At 50.9% G+C, this 19,061-nt stretch overlaps 1 protein-coding gene across 1 annotated transcript in view; it reads left to right on the forward strand.

Moving 5' to 3' along the window:
* Positions 1-578: 578 nt before the first annotated feature.
* The window catches only part of PDIA5 (protein disulfide isomerase family A member 5), an 83,699-nt gene continuing 65,216 nt past the window's right edge, over positions 579-19,061 (forward strand). Inside the window, exon 1 of the mRNA XM_070406346.1 lies at positions 579-722. Coding sequence (XP_070262447.1) covers positions 669-722 — 54 coding nt within the window. The 5' untranslated portion in view covers positions 579-668. The remainder of the gene's footprint in view (positions 723-19,061) is intronic.

Genomic DNA, 19,061 nt, shown 5'->3' on the forward strand with positions numbered 1-19,061 from the left:
AAGTATTTGTTTGAATACCTGTTTTCAGCTCATTTGGGTATATAAGCAGGAGTGGAATTGCTGGGCCATATGTTTAACTTTTTGAGGAGCTGCCAAACTGTTTTCCAACAGCTCAATAAAGTATTTTCCAAATGAAAAAAGAAAAGTTAGGTGGAAGCCTGGGAGGCAGGGGAGAGGGCTTTGGGGATCCTCTACAAGCAGCACTGGACCGCGCCATTTGCAGACTCTGTGTTCTGCTGAATGACTCTGGGCTGAGTCTTCATCCTCAAAGTGTGTGTGTGTGTGTGGGGGGGGGGGGGGGGGGGGGGAGTTACCTCTGTGAGCTGAATGAGGCCCTTTCTAAAGTTCTAGGCACAGAGTGATGTCCCAAATTAATTGCCTTCCCGGACCGTGCCATTTCATAATCCACTCAAGCTCCTGCTTGGCCTTGGGGCCAACTTCACACCTACAGGTCTTACAGCCCAGCCTTGCTGCAAACTACAGCTCCCAGCAAGCACTTCTTCCTGGACGCCTCTCCCCGCCCGGTGCGCATGCTTTGGCAGACGTGGCACCGGGAACTCGGAGGCGGGGTGCAGTTGGGAAGTGGCGGTGGCATTTGGACCCGGCGGAGCTGTGGGCGCGGGAGCCCCAGTGGAGACCGGAGCCGGCCGTGGGCAGCGGCGGCTGGGATGGCGCGGGCCGGGTCGGCGTGGCTGCTGCTGCTGCTGCTGCTGGCGATCTGGGTGAGGCTTTGGCACAGCGGTCCGGGCCGGGGCCAGCACGTGCGCCCAGCGTGCGGGTCCGCGCGCCCTCCTGCCGGCCCATCCTGGACGCGCGGGGAGCTGCCTCCTGCCACTGGGGTCGGGGCGTGTGTCCCAGGCCGGTGAGACCGGAGGCTGCAGGGGAAGCACGGAGCTGGCCCCGTGTCCTCCCCTCAGATTGCTCCGGGCCACGGGGGCTGGAGGGAGCCCGAAGGCGCTGGGCGATCCCTCGCAGGGTGTTAGCGCGGGGGACACAACTTTGCGGGGGTGCAGGTCAGGGGGCGGCCGCCGGCTGGGGCGGGACGCCCGCGGGTGGGGGGAGGGTGCGCCGCGCCCCAGACTCCGGGCCCTGCACCTGTGTGAGTGCCGTGTGGAATCGGGGTGCTTCCCCCCCCCCCCCCCCGCCCCCCCCCCCGCCCCGCACTGCCGGAAACCTTGTGTTAGGGTCACCTGCTTCTTGGTGTCAGCCCTGGGCGGCTGGGAAACTGCCGGTCCGCACCTGGCCCCCGCCCGCGGGGAGTTCTGCCCCTACACCCGACTGAGGCTGGCTCCAACCCCGGCCACTTTCTGGCCAGGTGACGCGTGTATCGTTTCATGTATCATTTCATGTATCTGATTTAGTCTCCTCACCTTTGAAATGGGAACGTTAAAGATACCCACCTCGCAAGGTTGCCCCGGGGGGTCGGATGAGAAATCCGAGGAGGAAGCTCTGTAAACTGCAAAATCACACAAGAGTGGAGGAGGGGTGGTCCCGGTGCTGGGAGTGACGCCTCCAGCACATCCCTGGGAGAGGTCTGAGTGGGTGTGCCCGCAGGGTCCAGAGCTTCCAGGGTTGGCCTTCGTGTTGCCTGGTGTTCCTGTGGATGTGCGGTGGGATCATGTGCGGGCCTCCTTCCACCTTTTCCCATGACTCCTGGTCTCCCTTATTTTAAGACCATCTTGGCTTCTTTTTTCCTGAAGTTTTAAGGAACTTCCTGCTACTGGCACCCTCTCCAACCCAGATTTTTCAAGTTTTTATTTTTTTTTTTCTTCTCTCCCCTTTTGGGTGTGGCAAGGATGCCGGGCAAACAGGAGGAGAAAAAAAATTGTGTGGCTTGAATTGGTTTCAATACTTCCATCTCCTAATGCCCTGCCCTTTGGGGATCCCCAGTGGGGCGTGGCCCTTCTTCTGGAAGCTCCCTACCCCTAGTCTGACCATTCTCCCTCTGGGAGAGAACCAGGCTGGCGTGGGGCAGAGTCACTTCACCCGTGTCTCCTTGTGCTTGATGATCGCTTGCATTCTGTTCCCTGGAGCCTGCTGGCCCTGGCCCGCCTCTGGGACAGGCAGGACCCCAGGAGGGCGCAGAGGGGACCATCTCTGGTGGGATTTCCTGTGAGGTCTTTCCACTTGGGCTGTTTCAGGAGGTCCTGCTTTCCTCCCTTCTTCCTTTCCCCCTCCCTCCTGTGAAAATAAAGGGCTTGGGAATGTGACTGGAAAGAAGTTTCATTCAACAAATATTTATCAACCACATTGTTGGGCGCTGGGTTGGATTTTGGGTGGAGAGCAAAATACACATTGTCCCTGCCATCCTGTGTTGCCGTGGGTCGGCAGAGAAGGGGAGCCATCCCTTCACTCAGAGGGAGGGCGGCCATGGCTTTCCTGAGGCAGTGGGTGGCAGTCTGGAGGGCGTGTGGGAGTCAGTGTTGAGGTCTGCAGGTGCCCTCCACCCAGGGGTTCAGAAGAGCGGTTAGGTTTGCTGAGAACACGAGAACCTGGGGATCCTCAGCAAGGAATTGCCGTTTTCTCCTTTCCCGAAGCCCTTGGCTTAGCAGGTGTGAGGCATAGGTGCACCGTCAGTGGGGAGTGGCTGGTGGACACAAGGGTGGCTTCTGTCAATCTAAGCTCTGTGTCCCTCTGGCAAGGGCTTCCAGGTCCGGGAGTGGATCGAGTTTCTTTGTTCACTCAATATTTACTGAGGGCTGATAGGTGCACAGCACTGGACTGTGACCTGAGCCATATAAAGAAGTATAAAGGAGTCTGTAGAGTTTCATGGACAGGATGTACACCCACCACATGTTTTAATCGCAAAAATATGGAAATGGCATACATGCTCAACAGTAGTGGCATGGTTAAATGACTTTTGGCCCTGTCCATCCCATGGGAAGTCATGTTTATGAAGAATATTTATATTTACTAGAGTGCTATGTTTATTATGAAAATATTCTGTGATGCTAATAAAGGATGTCTAAGGGTATGGGAAAGTTTCCTAGTGTGATAGGAAGGGGAAAAGCAGATGCAGAACCAAATCCCAGGTGGCTGAAGATGGCTACATAAGTGTTGGAGGAATTAGCAGTGCAGCAAAGTGAACAGTGGCTGGTCTGGAAGGTGGAGTTGTGGGTGGCTTTTGCTTACTTCTTTGCTTATGCTTCTCTGCGTTTTCCAAGTGTTGCACATGAATATAGATTAGTTTTTGCTCAGAAAAGTTCATAAGGGAACATTTTTGAAAAGGTTCTTTTGGGAGCCTCAGCCTTCCAGAAGAATATAGGGGTAGAAGGAGTCACAGTCAGCACTTGGGACAAGTGGCTTCCAGCCCTTCCTGGCTGGGTGTCTCTGCCCTCAGGGCCTGCAGCTGAGGCGGCTGAGCTGTTCTGTCCTCACGCCTGTGGCAGACTGACCCCTCCTGCTGTCCAGCTCAGCTCCCTGCTGCAGCTGGCCAAGCCCTGGGGCTGGGCTGTGACGACGTTTTCACTGGTCCACAGACAAGTTGGAAAAATGACAATGGTGAGTCGTTTTTTTCATGAATCCAAATATTTTCAGTTTGAAAACTTGTTCATTCTCCTGAGGTGATGTCCATATTTGGGGATAAGGAGTGGTTTACAGTATCCTTTTGAAAAATGAAAGTTGAAAATGATCTCACCCAGCTCTCTCATTTTGTAAAAGAAAAGTGAGGCTTCGATAGGGAAGGGACTCACTCAAGGCCACCCTGTTTCTAAAGGCAGAGCTGGGATTAGAGCCAGGCTCCTGCTTATAAATCAGGGTTCTGCCCACTCCATCTCTGTCATCCCAGGCCCCCCACCTGCTTCCCTCCTCCAGAGCCACTGCTGAGACCTCTTCCCTGATGGTGGCTTGAAGCTCAGAACCTGGTGGGCGGAGGTGCAGGAAGCAGGAGATGTTTGCCCCGTCTCTCCTGCAGAGCTTTTCATGTGCACGTATTTAGAGTCGACATTATATATTTAATAGGCTTCTGTGGGCTGGCCTGGCACCTAATTGCCATTTATAATGCTGTTTGGAACCTGGAGTGCACTTTTCCCGCGGAAATAAACACATTACAGAGGAAGATTTGAAGTAGAACTGGCATGTAAGTTGGAGGAATGGCCGACTGCCGTGTGAGTGGCAAACACTGAATGCTGTGGATTCGGGCAAAGGCCAGGCTGTGGGGCGCTGAATGCCCCCAGCTCACGCCTCACAAGGAGGGCAGACTCTGAGCTCCGTGGCAGTGGATCCTCCCTGTCCTGGCTGTTGTGTCCCCAGCACCTAGCCCAGGCCCTGGCATGCAGTCCTCCCCAGTCCATGCTTGGTTGAAGGAATCCGTGTTGCCCACAGAGAAAGGAAACCTTTCCAGACAGTAATGTGGGCAATGAGGCGAGGTGGGCCTGGCTGGCTGGTAGGAAGGATTTGAGTCTGGGAATTGGGGAGTAAGACTGCAAGAGTGGATCGTAAAGAAGCTTAAATGCCCACTTTGGGGACTCGATTCTGTAGATAATGGAGAGACATGATGAAAGCTGCCCTTTGAATAGCAAGGGTTGGAATGGGAGAGACCGGATTAATTTCCTCAGAACAACTCTTTATTCCTCTTACTTCTCTGTTGTCTAGTGTGGCGGAGTGGAAAGAACGTGGGCTTTTAGCCAGCTGGACACTCAGGAGCTGTGTGACCTTGGGCCCTGCCTCAGTTTTCCTGTTTGTAAATGGTGGTCATAATATCCATCTTGCAGAGTTGAAAGGGTCAGAAATAACAGGAAGCACCCAGCACAGCGCTGGGCCCTGGGAGCCCAATAAGTGGGAGCCACAGCTTTCATTTCAAGTTGCCAGAGAAGGTGCTGGGGAAGCCAGTTAGGAGGAGGTGGTGGACAGTGAATGGCCAAAACGGGTGTGAGCAGAGAGATGTGAATGGGGACGCCCTGTGCTACTGGCATTCTTTCTATCACAGTTCCTTGGAGCTGGCTCTTGCCTCGCTCCTTGCCCCTGGTGCAAGGGGTGGCGGCGGGGAGATTGCAGAGGGGCTAAGGATTTAAGTGCTCTTTTTTTCCTCTCTCCTTTCTTCTGAAAGTGGAGCCTCTCTTGAGAATGGATAGACCAACCACACTGCCTCCCTGGAGGGTTCGCCCAGCATTGTGGTTTTGTTCTGTAGGGCTCTTGTGTCTTGCTTGGCCATTGTGGTAGGTATTGTAGGCTGTCTGAATCACAGTGGGCCTGAGAGTGATGCATGGGCTGTAAGGACAGCCTAAGTTCTCTTACATTACCCAGACTTTGATGGTTTATTTGCCCCACCCTGCTCTCCCCCCCCCCCCCATTTCTTCCTTTTTTTCCACACCTGGCATCCTAGGTCCCAGTGGGGAAGGGGAGGAGCGCAATGATCCCCATTGCCGGGCCCATCACCTGGCCCATCCTGCAGCACTGACTAGAGCCGTACATTTGAGGGGTTTCCATTTTCCATAGGCACCCTGGTATGGAGGTTCCTCAAAACCTGGTACATTTGAGGAAGGCTTTCGAGTGTGCAAAGCATTTCCACATATTTCACGTCTGTGTAGTCTTGATTCCCATGTTAACTGGGGGAGATAAGGGGATTAAATGCCGTTCCCCGTAGAGGAGAGGGATGGGTGGGTGGACAGAGAGGTGGGAGGAGATAGAGTATCAGACAAGAGTGGGGGTGTGGCCTGGAAGGTGGAGGGGTAGACAGAAGGTTGAGACACAGCAATAGTTCTCAGGGGCTCACCTGAGTGATTAAGCAGCCAGGTTGCTAGGTGCTGTTTTCTGAAATAGCAACACCAGCCATTTTCCTGGGGTGTCCCTGAAACCTGCTCTTTAGCTCCCTGATGGCCTGAGTAGGGGAGCAGGGGCTGCCAGCTGGACGGGCCGCCAGCTGGACAGTCGTCCCACCTTTCTCATCACTCCCTTCTCAGCTCCAGTTTGCGGTTCCCTCTGACCACCTTAGGTCCACAGGGCCTCTTCCCACACACCAGTGTGCGACCACTTCTAAGTACAATGGGGCCTTGACTTACGAGTTTAATTCGTTCCGAGACTGAGCTCGTTAAGGAGCTCGTTAACTCAAATTACTCTGTCAACTCAATGCAAAAAATCGGCTGAGAGACAGCTGGTATCTCAAAAAACTCGTTAGTCGGGACACTCGTAGTCAAGGCCCCACTGTAATTAGCTTTGTAATCATGTGGTACAGGCTACACACTCACACTGAGTGTGGAGTTAGAAGAGCCTTTGGGTTCCCCAGGGTCATACTGGGTCCCCAGTTTGATGCGCACTCTTTTCCCAGATGGCCTGATGGTGAGCCTGGGCCTGGCTTCGGCCTTTCCAACTCATTATAACTGGCTGGGGTGGGAGTAGAAATCCATCCCCCGCAAGAATCCTACCGCTCTCCAACCCCCTGGCATGAGCAGATGTCTTTAATTCATGAGCAGATCCTTTAATCCTTGCCTTGGAAGGTATTAACGGAGATCCAGGTCGAGGGCTCTAAGCTGGGGCTTACACATAAAGATGATTTAGTACCTGAGCCGACACATGGGCTTGGCTGGAAGCTCTGCTGTTGGGCCAAGTAGGGCAGGCTCTGGGGAACAAGGAGGTTTGCTCTATGGAGGGTCTCACCTTGGGCCCTTATTTGAAAGGAATGTGTGCGACGGTCTGCATGCTCTGCGTGTCACAGATCCTCATTCATTCAACAGGTCTTTCTTTTTTAAAAAAAACCAGATATTTCTTGGGAGTCTCTTAGGAGTCAGACCTACCATGCTAAGGCATTGGGGACACGATGATAAATAAGGTGGACACCATCCCTTTGTCCCATTGCTTAGTCACTAAGGCTTAGTGGGAGAACCACCGATTTGTTATTTAATTCAGGTAGAAAGTGCTGGAAGGAGGAAGCCTGAGGTGGGAGAGAAAGTGTGACAGGGAGTCAGGAAAGGCTTCTCGGAGGACTTGTGGGCCCTTTCTTAGAATAACCTGTAAAACAACGCATAGGGTTATAAAGGAAACCAGAGATGCTGAAATACAGTTATCAAAACATAGCACACACGTGGTAAAAGAACATTTCTGTTTCTTTGTTTATATCATATGAGAAGATCTAGTGTTAGGTTTGCTAAATTCTATAATTTTAAGTAGCATAAACAGTGTTTCAAGACCTCTGCACCAACTGTAATGTGACGAGAAAATGTGATTTCTGTTAATGGCAAAGCCACGGGTACTGTTTGTTACCTACATGCATTGTGAAGGAAAATGAAGATGTTTCCCCATCCAAATTCATAGACCCCAGGGAAAAGGAAAATTATCCCACATTTTGGAAATAAAAGATGATTTAGTGACTTTTTAATGTCACACTGCAGCCCTGTCTAAGGAGCCCCCTCAGGTGCTCTGGAGAATGTGACTTCGCTTACTATCCTTTAGGACCCAGCCTCCGTGACTTAGAGAAGATGCAAATGATTTCTGTTTGGTAGAGAAGAGAGACCTGCAGGTTATCGCCCTGCGGGACACTCACCAGTTTGGTCTCTAATTTAGCAATCTTGTATCCGGATCCTTTTTTAAAAATCAGTCATGCATATTACTTTCTTATAACTTCTTTTTAAAAAATCTTTTTTATAACCTTTTCTTATATCCTCTTTTGAAGTAACTTTTATTTTTGTGGGTCCCTTATGAAAGAGTTCAATAACACTTTGAAATATGCTCACTATAGGATGTGAGGGTGTGGTGCTCAGAAGGGAGGCCTGGGCTGGAGATGTGAATTTAGGGGTGCTGCCTAGGAGGTGGCCAGACGCGGGGAGAGGGCAGAGAGGAAGGAGAAGGTGGACTGCGTGAGCCCCAGGGACCCTCAACATTTAAAGGCTAGGGAGATAAATGTTCCCAAAGAAGACAGGAAGGGTGGCTGGAGAGGTAGAAGGGGGACCAAGAGTGTTCCTCCAGGTTCAAGAGGTTGGACAAACCGGGAACTGGAGGTTCCTGTAGGGTTATCCGTGTGGAGGTTATTGTTGAACCCCCATCGAGAACCATTTTGGTGGTGGGGCCGATCTGAGAGGAATGAGGGGTGGGTAGGAGAGAACGGGAGATGGGAAATTCTGGCTGTGAAGGAAAGAGTGGCGTGGGGACCAGAAAGCGGTTTTTTAAAAGATGGGCCAGTGGTAGAGGTTTTCCAACCTGGCTGTGAATCCAAACCAGCCTAAGGGAGTGTGTCTAAACGTGGATTTACTTCCAGGATAAGGCTCAGGAATCTGTATTTCTGAAAAGCCTGTTGTGCAGCTACCAACCAGACACATTGGTAAGTTAACAGTTTACGGGGTGGGTAATATTTGGGTAGCCAAGGTTGCTGCTCTCCACCGAGTGGTGTAGCCCAAGTTTTGCCCACGTCTCGGGCCACACACACGAGTGACACTGTGAGGCATCACTTGGCTGAGCAGGTGCGGTTTTCGCTTCTCTTTGAAGGCACGTGGGGAATTGCGGGCTTGCAGGCAGAGAGGAAAGATGGATCAGGTTGTCATCGCAGCGCTTTTCAGGAGCTCACATTCAGCAGCTAGATGGGAAGGGAAAGCGGACTTCCTGGCCTCTGGGTCTTGTTCTGGGTGCATCTGTAGGGAGTGGGAGGGAGCTCGAGGGCACCAGTGGGAAGTATTCACATGGATGGGCAAAGAGAAGAGCATGGGAGCTGTGCTCACAACACCCTGAGTCCTGGTGCTGCCATTTAGGCTTCACCCAAGGCCCGTCCCTTAACTCCTTTGAGCCTCGGTGTTCACATCTCCAAAGTGGGGATAGTACCACATCCCACACTGATTATTTCTAGTTGTTTTTCAAACATGTTTACTGCAACCCCTGCAAGAATAATTATACATTTAATCATTATAGCTAAGTGCATATGTATATACATATAACAGATACATTTCACTGAATACTTAGTATTTGCCACCTGTGGTACACACTGATGTTTCTATTTAATGTCATTAAAAAATGCAGGTGGTAACTCACGGAATTGATTTTATGACTCGGCTCTTGGGTTAAGGCCTGCAGGGTGGAAAACGCTGGTTGAGGCTCTCAGCGCTGAAGGATTGAAGGCGATAATGTCTGAAAAAGCTCGATGTACACATGGGTCATGAGCACCTGAATTGTTTTCTTATCAACGATCGGAGCTTTGAGGCAGAGCTGGATTTCCGGAGTGAGAATTCACCTGCTCTTCCTCCCTTCCTGCTGCCTGATGCACTGTTGCTACCAGCCCTTTCTCGTTAGCCTGTGTCACATGTGCCCAGGCTGGCAGCGAGCCAAGCCCTCTTGGCTCTCAGAGAGGTTTTTCCAAAACATTAGGGCTTTAGGGCCGAAGTCCTGGTTAAATGCACTGCGGTTGCAATTTCAGGATAAGAAAACCTGTTTTTATAAGCTCTCGGATCAGTTGTCCTGCCCCCCTGCCCCATTGTCCCTTGTTGACAGCCACATTTGTGCTGCAGGGACTATGGGGTCGGGGGGACCATACTGTGTGTATAAAATGTGGTTTTTAAAGGAAGCAAAAATATAAAAAGGATAGCTGGCTTTGTACAGGGTGTCCCCCCAAAATGTGTACACACTTTAACAGCTCATAGCTCAAGCAGCAGTTGTCAACCTGTGGGTCGCAACCCCTTTGGCGGTCGAATGACCCTTTCACAGGGGTCGCCTAAGACCATCCTGCATATCAGATATTTACATTACGATTCATAACAGTAGCAAAATTACAGTTATGAAGTAGCGACGAAAATAATTTTATGGTTGGGGGTCACAACATGAGGAACTGTTTTAAAGGGCCAGAAGGTTGAGAACCACTGGCTCAATGGATGTTTCTCTCTTTTCAGATGTAACCCATTGGAATTAATAATTATTCAAAGAGTGAGTACATTTTGGGGGACACCCTGAACTTACAGGAGCTAGCAACCAGAGGTGCGTGGCTCCAGGACTCTGCTGTTTTGTGCTCCACTCCGTGCCAGCGTCTGTCAGACTTGGGTCTGAGTCACAGCTCTCATCCTACGTGCTGTGTAATGCCGAGCAAGTTTCTAAACACCTCTCAGTCTCAGTTTCCTTCTCTATAAAATAGGTATAACAGAGGTGCCTACTTCATTCACTTGCCAAGGTGAACTGCTTAGCTTGCTCCTGGTCACACAATAAGCACTCTGTACTTCAGCTGTTACCATGATCCTGGGCTGATTGCTAGGCCCTGGATTTTGAAATGAAAGAATCTGCTCTTAGGTTCCTTCCTAACTACTTCCCCATTTCTCTCTTATTCTTAACTAGAGGCCCAGCACACAGAATTTGCACACTCAGGGGGCGAGGGGGAAGAAGGCATGTCCCTCAGCCCGGCCTGCACCCTCTCGCAGTTTAGGAGCCCTTGGGGGAGGTCTGACTGATGGGGAACTGGCCTAAGCCGTCAGTCGGACATCCTTAGCACTGCCACAGGGGCAGAGAGGCTCCCACCACCGCCGCTGCACTTGCCAGCCGTGAGCCCGGCTTCTGGCTGAACAACACTCCCCCTGTGGGAGCACACTGGCCACCAGGGGGCAGCTCCTGCATTGAGCATCTGCCCCCTGGTGGTCAGTGCGTATCATAGCGACTGGTTGTTCTGCTGTTCAGTCAATTTGCATATTAACCTTTTATTATATAGGACTAGAGGCCCAATGCACGAAATTCATGCATGGGGGTGGGTGTGTGTGTGTGTGTCCCTCAGCCCAGCCTGCACCCTCTCCAATCTGGGACGTCCCTCTCACAATCCAGGACTGCTTGCTCCCAACCGCTTGCCTGCCTGCCTGATTCCCCCTAACCACTCCCCTGCCAGTCTGATTGATGCCTAACTGCTCCCCTGCCAACCCAATTGCCCCCAACTGCCCTCATCTGCCAGCCTGGTCACCCCCAACTGCCCTCCCCTGCTGGCCCAGTCACCCCTAACTGCCCTCCCTTGCAAGCCTGGTTGCCCCTACTGCCCTTCCCTGCAGGCCTTGTCCCTTCCAACTTCCCTCCCCTGCAGGCCTGGTCACCCCCAACTGCCCTCCCCTGTAGGTCTGGTCGCCCCCAACTGCCCTCCCCTGCAGGCCTGGTTGCCCCCAAATACCCTCCCCTGCATCCCTGGTCCCCCCCAACTGCCCGGCCCTGCTGGCCATCTTGTGGCAGCCATCTTTGACCACATGGGGATGGACATCTTGTGTGTTGGAGTGATGGTCAATTTGCATATTTCCTCTTTATTAGATAGGATAAACACATGTAGCTTCTTCAGCTAGTGAGTGGGTCCCACATCCCAGGGTCAGTCTTGTGTTCTCTCTCTCTCTCTTTCTCTCTCTCTCTCTTTCTATCACACACACACACACACACACACACACTTGCCATTCAGGGACTTATGGTGATAGTTTTTATTTTGAAGGCTGCTGGGTAGACATTTGAACACTGGGAAGCATTGCTGGTGAAATCCCCAAACTTGGTTTGAGGTTAGGCCTCACTCCTTGTAAAGAATGGTGTTTAGCCACGGTGGTTGGAGACAGATGCTCAACCTTTGCCCTTTCAAGGGGCATAAATTACTCATATTTTAAAATCAGTGTTCTTTTGTATATGTCTCTCTCTCTTGCCCAAGACATTTTAGGTATGTGTTGTATGCACATACTTTGCAGATTCCATATGATGCTTCTTATAACAACTACATAATGTGAGGGGAGCAGAGGAGCAGCCGGCAGCCAGAAGTGAATTCAGGCAGGTCAGCACTGCTCTTACGCGGAGAGTGCCATGAGCACTGTGGGGTGGTGGACCTTTACCAAAGGCCTGTGGAAGGTGTTCTTGGCATCTCTGTTTTTGTCTTTAGGTAACCTTTTTTCCCCTAGCTCTAATTTTGAAATATTTTCTGACTGATACAAGAGTTGCAAGAATACAAAGGATTCCTGTCTGTCCTTTACCCATATTCCACAAATACTAACATTTCATCTCATTTGTTTTATGATACTTTCCCTCTACATATATACAGTGTAGAGATGATGTTCCTTTGCTTCCTGTGATACTTCAGTATTTATCTTTTTTAAAAGGATCTTTTTGTTGATTTTTAGAGAGAGAAGAAGGGAGAGGGAGAGAGAGAGAGAAACATCAAAGTGAGAGTAAAACATCAATTGGCTGCCTCCTGCACACCCCTACCAGAGATTGAGCCCTCAACCCAGGCATGTACCCCGACATATATAGTACATATATATAGGACATATATAGGGATGTCCTGGCCTTCCGGTCCCCTTACTAGCAAAGGGGTTGGGATATTTCACTTATATATTCCTGACAGGAAATCGAACCAGCAGCCTTTCGGTGCACAAGATGATGCCCAACCGTCTGAGCCACAACAGCCAGGGCCTTCAGTGTTTCTTAAAAGGCAAGGGCATTCTCTTACATAACCATACCACAGGGACAAAAATCAGGAATGTGGCGTTTTGGCTCAGGACTCAGTACAGAACCACACGTTGAATTTAATTGTCTGAGCTCTTTAATCTCCTTTAAGCTGGACCAGTTTCTCAGTCTTTGTCTTTGGTGACCTTGACATTTTTTAAGACTGTCCCCTCTTTTGGTTTTTGACGATGTTTCTCTTTAGCTCATTCTATCAGGAGGTGTATGAGGTCCATTGACCCATTCCTGGTGATGTTAGTGTTGATTCCTTAGTCAAGGCTTCTCCACTGTGCAGTTACATTTTCATGTGGGGGAGAGACTTTGAGATTGTTAATTATTTCCACGATGGTGGCCAAATGGAGGTAATTTGTTTTTCTTTAAATATTAAAATTGGACATGCCTATTATAGCGAGTTAGAAAAATAGACAAAGGGGGAGAATAAAAATCTCGCCAAGGACAGTCTTACTTTGGTGCATTTTTCTTTTCCTTCCAGTCTTTTTCTGAGCATAATTTTGCATATAGTTGTATTCATACCAGGCATATTTTGAATTCTGCCTTTTAAAACTTAACATTAAAACAAGTATTTTTTTCATTGCACAGTCTTTGGAAACATCATTTAAATGGCTCTATTATTCTGTCTAGTGGCTTACTCTAAATAACCATTCCTCCACTGTTAGATACTTAGGCTGTTTACAATGCTTGTCTCCTGTGAGTAGGACCATGTGAGTCATATCTGTGTCAGACCTCCCCTCATTTCCTCAGGACACATTCCCAGAAGTGGAATTACCAGTCAAGGAGCATAAATACTGTTAAGATACTGGATAAATTGTGCCAAGTAGCTTTCCAAAAGAATTGTACTAGTTCAGGCTTTTGCCAGCACTGTGTGACAGACAGTTGAGCACCATATTTTAAGAGATTCACTAATGGTGTTTCTCAACATTTTAATTTTATCAGTATATTTTTTATTGATTTCAGTCACGAAGGGAAAGGGAGAGAGAGCTAGAAACATCAGTGATGAGAGAGAATCATTGGTCCGCTGCCTCCTGCATGGCCCCCACTGGGGATTGAGCCTGCAACCTGAGCATGTGCCCTTGACCGGGAATCGAACCGTGAACTCCTGGTTCATAGGTTGACGCTCAACCACTGAGCCACGCCGGCCGGGCTCAGCTTTCTTATTTTTTAAAACTGTGACCCACCAGTCAAGATTTGCGTTGAGATTAATTTCCCGTTATTTTGAATTATGAAAGCATAGGTATTTATTTCCCAAAATAAATTATAGTGTCATGTAGCACATACATCTTTTCAGGCTCTGACTAGCTGCTCCCAGCGTTGGGTTAGCTCTGGGGGTCAGGAGCATGGCTGTGTCTAGGGCAGGTCGTTTGCGACAGTGTGGGACTTGAAGGCACGCACACCTGAGGGGTTGGGATATTTCACCTACAGAGTCCTCAGAGGGAATGTGTTGGCTATCTTCAGAGTGTGATAAGCTGACAGAATGGTGTGGGAGGGGGCCGAATTTGAACTTTCTAATGACGGGAGCTAGCCAACATGAAAAGGTAAGATGAAGGACTGGGACTTCTGTGTACGAACATGTTTAGTTTCCCCACCTCCCTGGGCCCCACTAGGTTGAGCAGCTTCAGGAGAGTTTGAGTCCTTGGCTCTGGGGGGCTACCTGGAGGCTGGAGTGTGAAGAATGTTGAGAGGAGTCCTGTATTGGGGAACCAACCAGCCCAACTACAGCCTGGAGGCTGCCAGGGATGTCCTGGCCTTCCGGTCCCCTTTCTAGCAAAGGGCTGAGGCTGTAGGGAAATAGGAGCGTTACTAGCTAAATGTCCTCTTATTTGTGGGTAGCTGGCACCAGGTGACCAAGATACCCAATAAGAACAGGCAAGGTGAAACCTGGGTAACTAGCAGGCACATAGTAAATCAAACCCTTGATATTCTCTCTGTCTCTTTCCTTATTACAATGTATTGGAAGTGTAATGCATGGCTTAATGCCTGTGATACTTTGAAATATCCCAGGAGCAGCTGTTAATATTTCTTTCTAGTTAAAGCTTCTGTTGCAGTTGGTACTCAAAGTCTGTTTGTGTGTGTGTGCTAGAAAACACAGAATGACCGTGCCTTCAGAAGAGCAGTTATTCACTAATGGAGAAGCCTGGAAAGGGGGTTCCAGGGCCCGTATATCCCTGGGACCCAGGTGTCTTCTCTCGTGTTACCTCACACCTTTGGCAAGTGCGTTCTCCTCCTTGTCTCCGCTGGACTGACAAGTAGGAGGAGGGGACCAAGAAGACTTATATTAGATGTCTCTTAGGGACAGTTCCTAAAAGTTCCTATAACACTCCTGCTTGCATTCCCGGGGCTGAAATTTAGTCCCATAGCCACACTTGCTGCAAGGAAAGCTGAGAGGTGTGGCTTTCAATGTGGGTGGCCGCGTGTCCAGAGAAACTCCGCTTGAGAAGGTGTAACGAAGTCCTAGTACTTCTCCAGTAGGGGTCGTGGGAATAGATTTGCCAAATGCCACAGTGGGAGCGGACTTTGGAAATCACCTTGAGCTCCTTCATTTACAGAGGAAGACACTGATACGTAGAGAAGGAGAGAGGACTTGTCCAAGGTCACACAGCCCGTAAACATCCAGGGCAGTACAACATTTGGGCTTCCCGGCTCCTTCCATCAAACCTCCAGCTCCAACTTCTCAGCCAGCTCACGTTCTCTGACCTTGGGCTCAGGTCATCTGCTTTTAACCTTTTTCCTGAATCCCTTTACCACCAACTTCTTAAGAATCTAGACTTATAGATTCTCACATTTCACAACTATTTTGAGCAAAATGTGGGTTACACTACATTTAACTAGTTTCTTCCCAACATAAGAAGGGTATTTTTTTTTTTTTTCAGGTGACAAAGCCAAAAAGGTCAAGTCCCACCTCCACCCTTTCCCCTAAATGTTAAACTTCTGTCCTTAAATCTTTTTCCTTTAGCAAGCTGCTGTTACATAATTGAATGCTCTGGCTTCGTGATCTGCATTGAATAATGAATCTATGAGGACAGACAGCCTGCCTGGCGATAGAGACCATGAGGGTGCTGGCACGCGCCCCAGCGATCGAGAGCTTTTAAAAGCCGAGGGTGTGATGTGTAAAGGACTGTTCTCCCGATTATTTTCCAGAATTGTATGACTCTTTATCTCTGTAGTCCTGTGGCGCTGGTGGGTGAGCTTATGAGGAGAGAGGGGAGCTTGTATGAGCTGTGTGTTAGAGCGAGAGGGTGGTGGAAGAGGCACAGACTTCTGTATGAGATCTGATTAACAGCAGGTCTGGCCTACTGGCCCCAGGACCCTGATAAGGGACAGACCCCTGGTGCTCTAGGCTAGCAGGAAGCAGAGGGCTCGTGGAAGTCTCTGCTGGGACCCTCCTTGCCATGGGATTCTGGAAGAGGAGGGCTTCTCCTGGCGGTTTTGATGGGCCCTTCCTGGGAAGGAGGTTGCCCCGGTCCAGGGAGCTTGGGTTGAGAGAAGCAGACCACCTCCTCTGGTCAGGAGCTGGGAGACCTAAGCTCTGGTCCTAGCTCTACTGCTTACCTACCGTGCGGCCTTGACGAGTAATTTAGCCTCTCTGAGCCGCAGTTTCCTCTCTGCAGGAGGAGGCCAGTGCCCACTCATCGGGTTTTGTGAGGGGCAAATGGGCACAGGACCTGGAGAGCACGTTCTGCAGGTGCTGCCTGGCCTCTGGCCTGGGTCACTGTGCAGATGGGTTTTGCCCCAGGTTTTATGATGCTGAGTGTGTGTACGTGCATGCGTCTTCCTGCCTGATGTGCTATTTTGCCTGATTGCAGCCTGGGCCCTGGAGAGGAAGAGGTGGTGCCCATTTTACTGTTGTCCTTGCTCTGTCACTGATTAGTCTCGCTAATGGTACTACTACAGATAATTACGATTATTATGTACTTCTGTTTGCCAAGCATTATGTTAGGTTCTCTGTGTACTTCCCCTCCTCTCCTCTCGTTTAATCCTCAGCCAACCCCGCAAGGCAGGTGTCAGCATTTCCCCCTGCTGACAGGTGGGGAAATGACCCTGAGAGGTATAGTGACATCTGAGATCATCTTGCTATGAATGAGGGCGCCTGGGTATGAACCCGGGTTTGACTCCAGAAGCGGTGCTCTGTCCAGGTGTTTAACCCTGGGGTGTGTAGGCTGGAGGGTCACTGTTAGGAGGACACTGCTGAGTCTGGAAGATGAGGAGGGAACCCAGTTTCCTTGACCCTATTGCCTCCCACCTTGGTGGAGGTGGGGTGAGGAGTCATGCGACGGAGACCCGGGGGCTGCTGGGTCTGAAGAGGGCCTTGCACTCTGCTGGGAGAAAGGGGCTTGAGGATGGAGGCCTGGTGTTCGAAGCGAGGTGCTACTGTGACAGGGGCTGGGGGCACTCTGATGGGTGGGCACTGGCTCTCTGATGCCAGTGGGACCTTTGGGGACCTGTATTCCCCATCCTTCCCAAGCTTTGCTTTGCTTTGCTTTGCTTTGCTTTGCTTTGCTTTGCTTTGCTTTGCTTTGCTTTGCTCCGCACTGGGGGAATGGCTTATGGGTCTCAGCCCAGCCCACGGGCAGCCCAGCCCTGATACAAATCCTGTTAAAGCTGTGGGTCGAGGAGCAGAAAGAAAGCAATTATTGCAGCCCATCAGGAGTTTGCATGGTGAACAGAGGGGATTTTTTCTCTCTTCTACTTCTAAAGGGAATGACTTAGACCGTAAAGAGCCCGCCGAGCCCAGGAGCAGTTGGGAGGTTGGCGCTGCCCTCTCCCCTGGGGGCCTGACCAAGCAGAGGGTCTGTGCATCATTAACACTGTTATTGTTGCCATAGTTATTGTCATTATCAAGGTTTGTGGGTCGTGGCTTAAGAAATCTGCAGGATGGCCCTGGGAGGTGATCCAGGGCTCACTGGAGCTGCATCTTAAGGAAAGAAGGGAGCGTGCACATTGCAAAGGTTAAAATAGACTGAAGTGGAGGAGACAGGAGAATGTTAAGTGGCTGGAGCAGCATCCCCTGGGGCTTAGGGGAGGGAGCAAGGGCGGCCCTCCTGGCTGTCCCTGTGGTTGCCTGCTAAGGTGCGGGTCTGAGGCAGACACAGGCTTTTCATCCTCCCCAATCTCAGAGATGCTAAGTAAGCCTCGCAGGTCTCCCCTGGAACTGGCTATAGGCCTGTGTTCCCCTGTCACTCCCAAATCTCCAGACCCTGCCTCTCCTGTGCCCACACATGGGCAACCAAGACAGCCCATCCTTCTCCCGACCCTGCAGGGTCACCCAGCTCCTGCGCTGGGCATGCTGTCTCTTTAAAGCACTCGCTTCCCACTCTGCTACTGAGATCATTTCAGATTGTCCTGGGACTTTGCCTGCAGATCAATCACCGCCTTTTTGTGTGTCTCCTCTTTGGTCTGTGTTGACAGAGCACTTCTCACCTTTTCCTTCTGACTGTCCTCCTGTCTTTCCTCCCTCTGAGCCTCGACCCCAGACTGACTCCCCAGCCTGAATGGGGTGCCTTATTGTCCACATGCCCATGCCTGAGCTCATTATCACCTTCCTCGGCATCAGACGACAAAGCCCCTGCTGCTTCTCAATGCTTCCATTTTTGGCTATTGTTCAGAATCCTTGGGGTCATTTTAACCTCTTCTCTCTTCCTTCCTTGCTTACATAGGAATAGCCATTGAGTTCTGTTGTTTTTCCCCAAGACTCTTGGATTGACCCATTTCTTTCCACTTGGGCAGCCACCCAGCGGGTCCTCCACCTCCAGCTTCCTAGTGGCTGCCCAGTCTGAGGTCATGGCCAAATGCAGTTCTCTAGGAGCCAGGTTTTCAAGACCTGGCCCCACCCGCCCTCTCCCGCCGCCGTGCTCCCACCCAGGCCCTCACTGGCTGTGCTGTGGTCGGCCTGGTGTCAGCGGTCCCTTCCCGGTCTCCCGAGAGCTGCCATGGACTCACCGTGTAATGTGCTCCTAGCGGTGATCTCTGCAGAGGCCAGGATGGTAACCAGTGTGCCTTGTCATGTTTATTATGCTGGACGAACAGTTCCTGTGGCTTGCAAGGGGCCAGGTGCTGTTCTGGGCCCTGTCCTCCAGAACTAGCTCTAGTCTAGGGGACGGGGTAGGGATGGGGAGGTGGGGAGGAGACGGACCCTCCATGAAGACCGGCTATGGGCAGTGCCCGTGTAAGCGCCAATGCCATGCCCGGTGACGGTGTTCAAGCAGAGGCAATTTGCTCGGTGTGTCTCTGGTTGAGCTTCAGCTCTCTGCTGTGTGAGGGTGAGCACTGGGTCAGAGGGTTTGGTGGCTAGCTGGGCCTGGGCTGTGGTTTGTTTACTCTGGGGGTGGCCGATGTTTAGATGACCTGAGGGACTCTCTGGGTTTTATAGGAAGGAAGCTGTGGGTCGGCTCTTGTGGTTTCTGTTGTAGACTCGGCTGTCGCTGCGGCCCAGCTACGCCACTGTGCTGCCTGGGCAGGCGGGCACTGGGCTGCCCCCCCCCCCCCCACCACCACCACCACCCCTTTTCCTTCTCCCCAGTTCCAGAAGCACAGATGCCTGCCAGTTTCAGGAGGGCTGGTCCACAGGTCAAAATCCCCAGGCACTGGGCAAAGGTAGTTGTTTTTCTTCACTGCAGATTATCTGAGGATTAAAACCAGAGCAGAGTCAGTGTGTTTTTCCAACAGATTTTTTTTTTCTTTTTTCCTTTAGTCATGTG

Source organism: Myotis yumanensis, unplaced genomic scaffold (assembly GCF_028538775.1).
Source record: "Myotis yumanensis isolate MYYU_CA2020_CCGP unplaced genomic scaffold, mMyoYum1.0.hap1 SCAF_2, whole genome shotgun sequence".
In the NCBI taxonomy this organism is placed as follows: Eukaryota; Metazoa; Chordata; class Mammalia; order Chiroptera; family Vespertilionidae; genus Myotis; species Myotis yumanensis.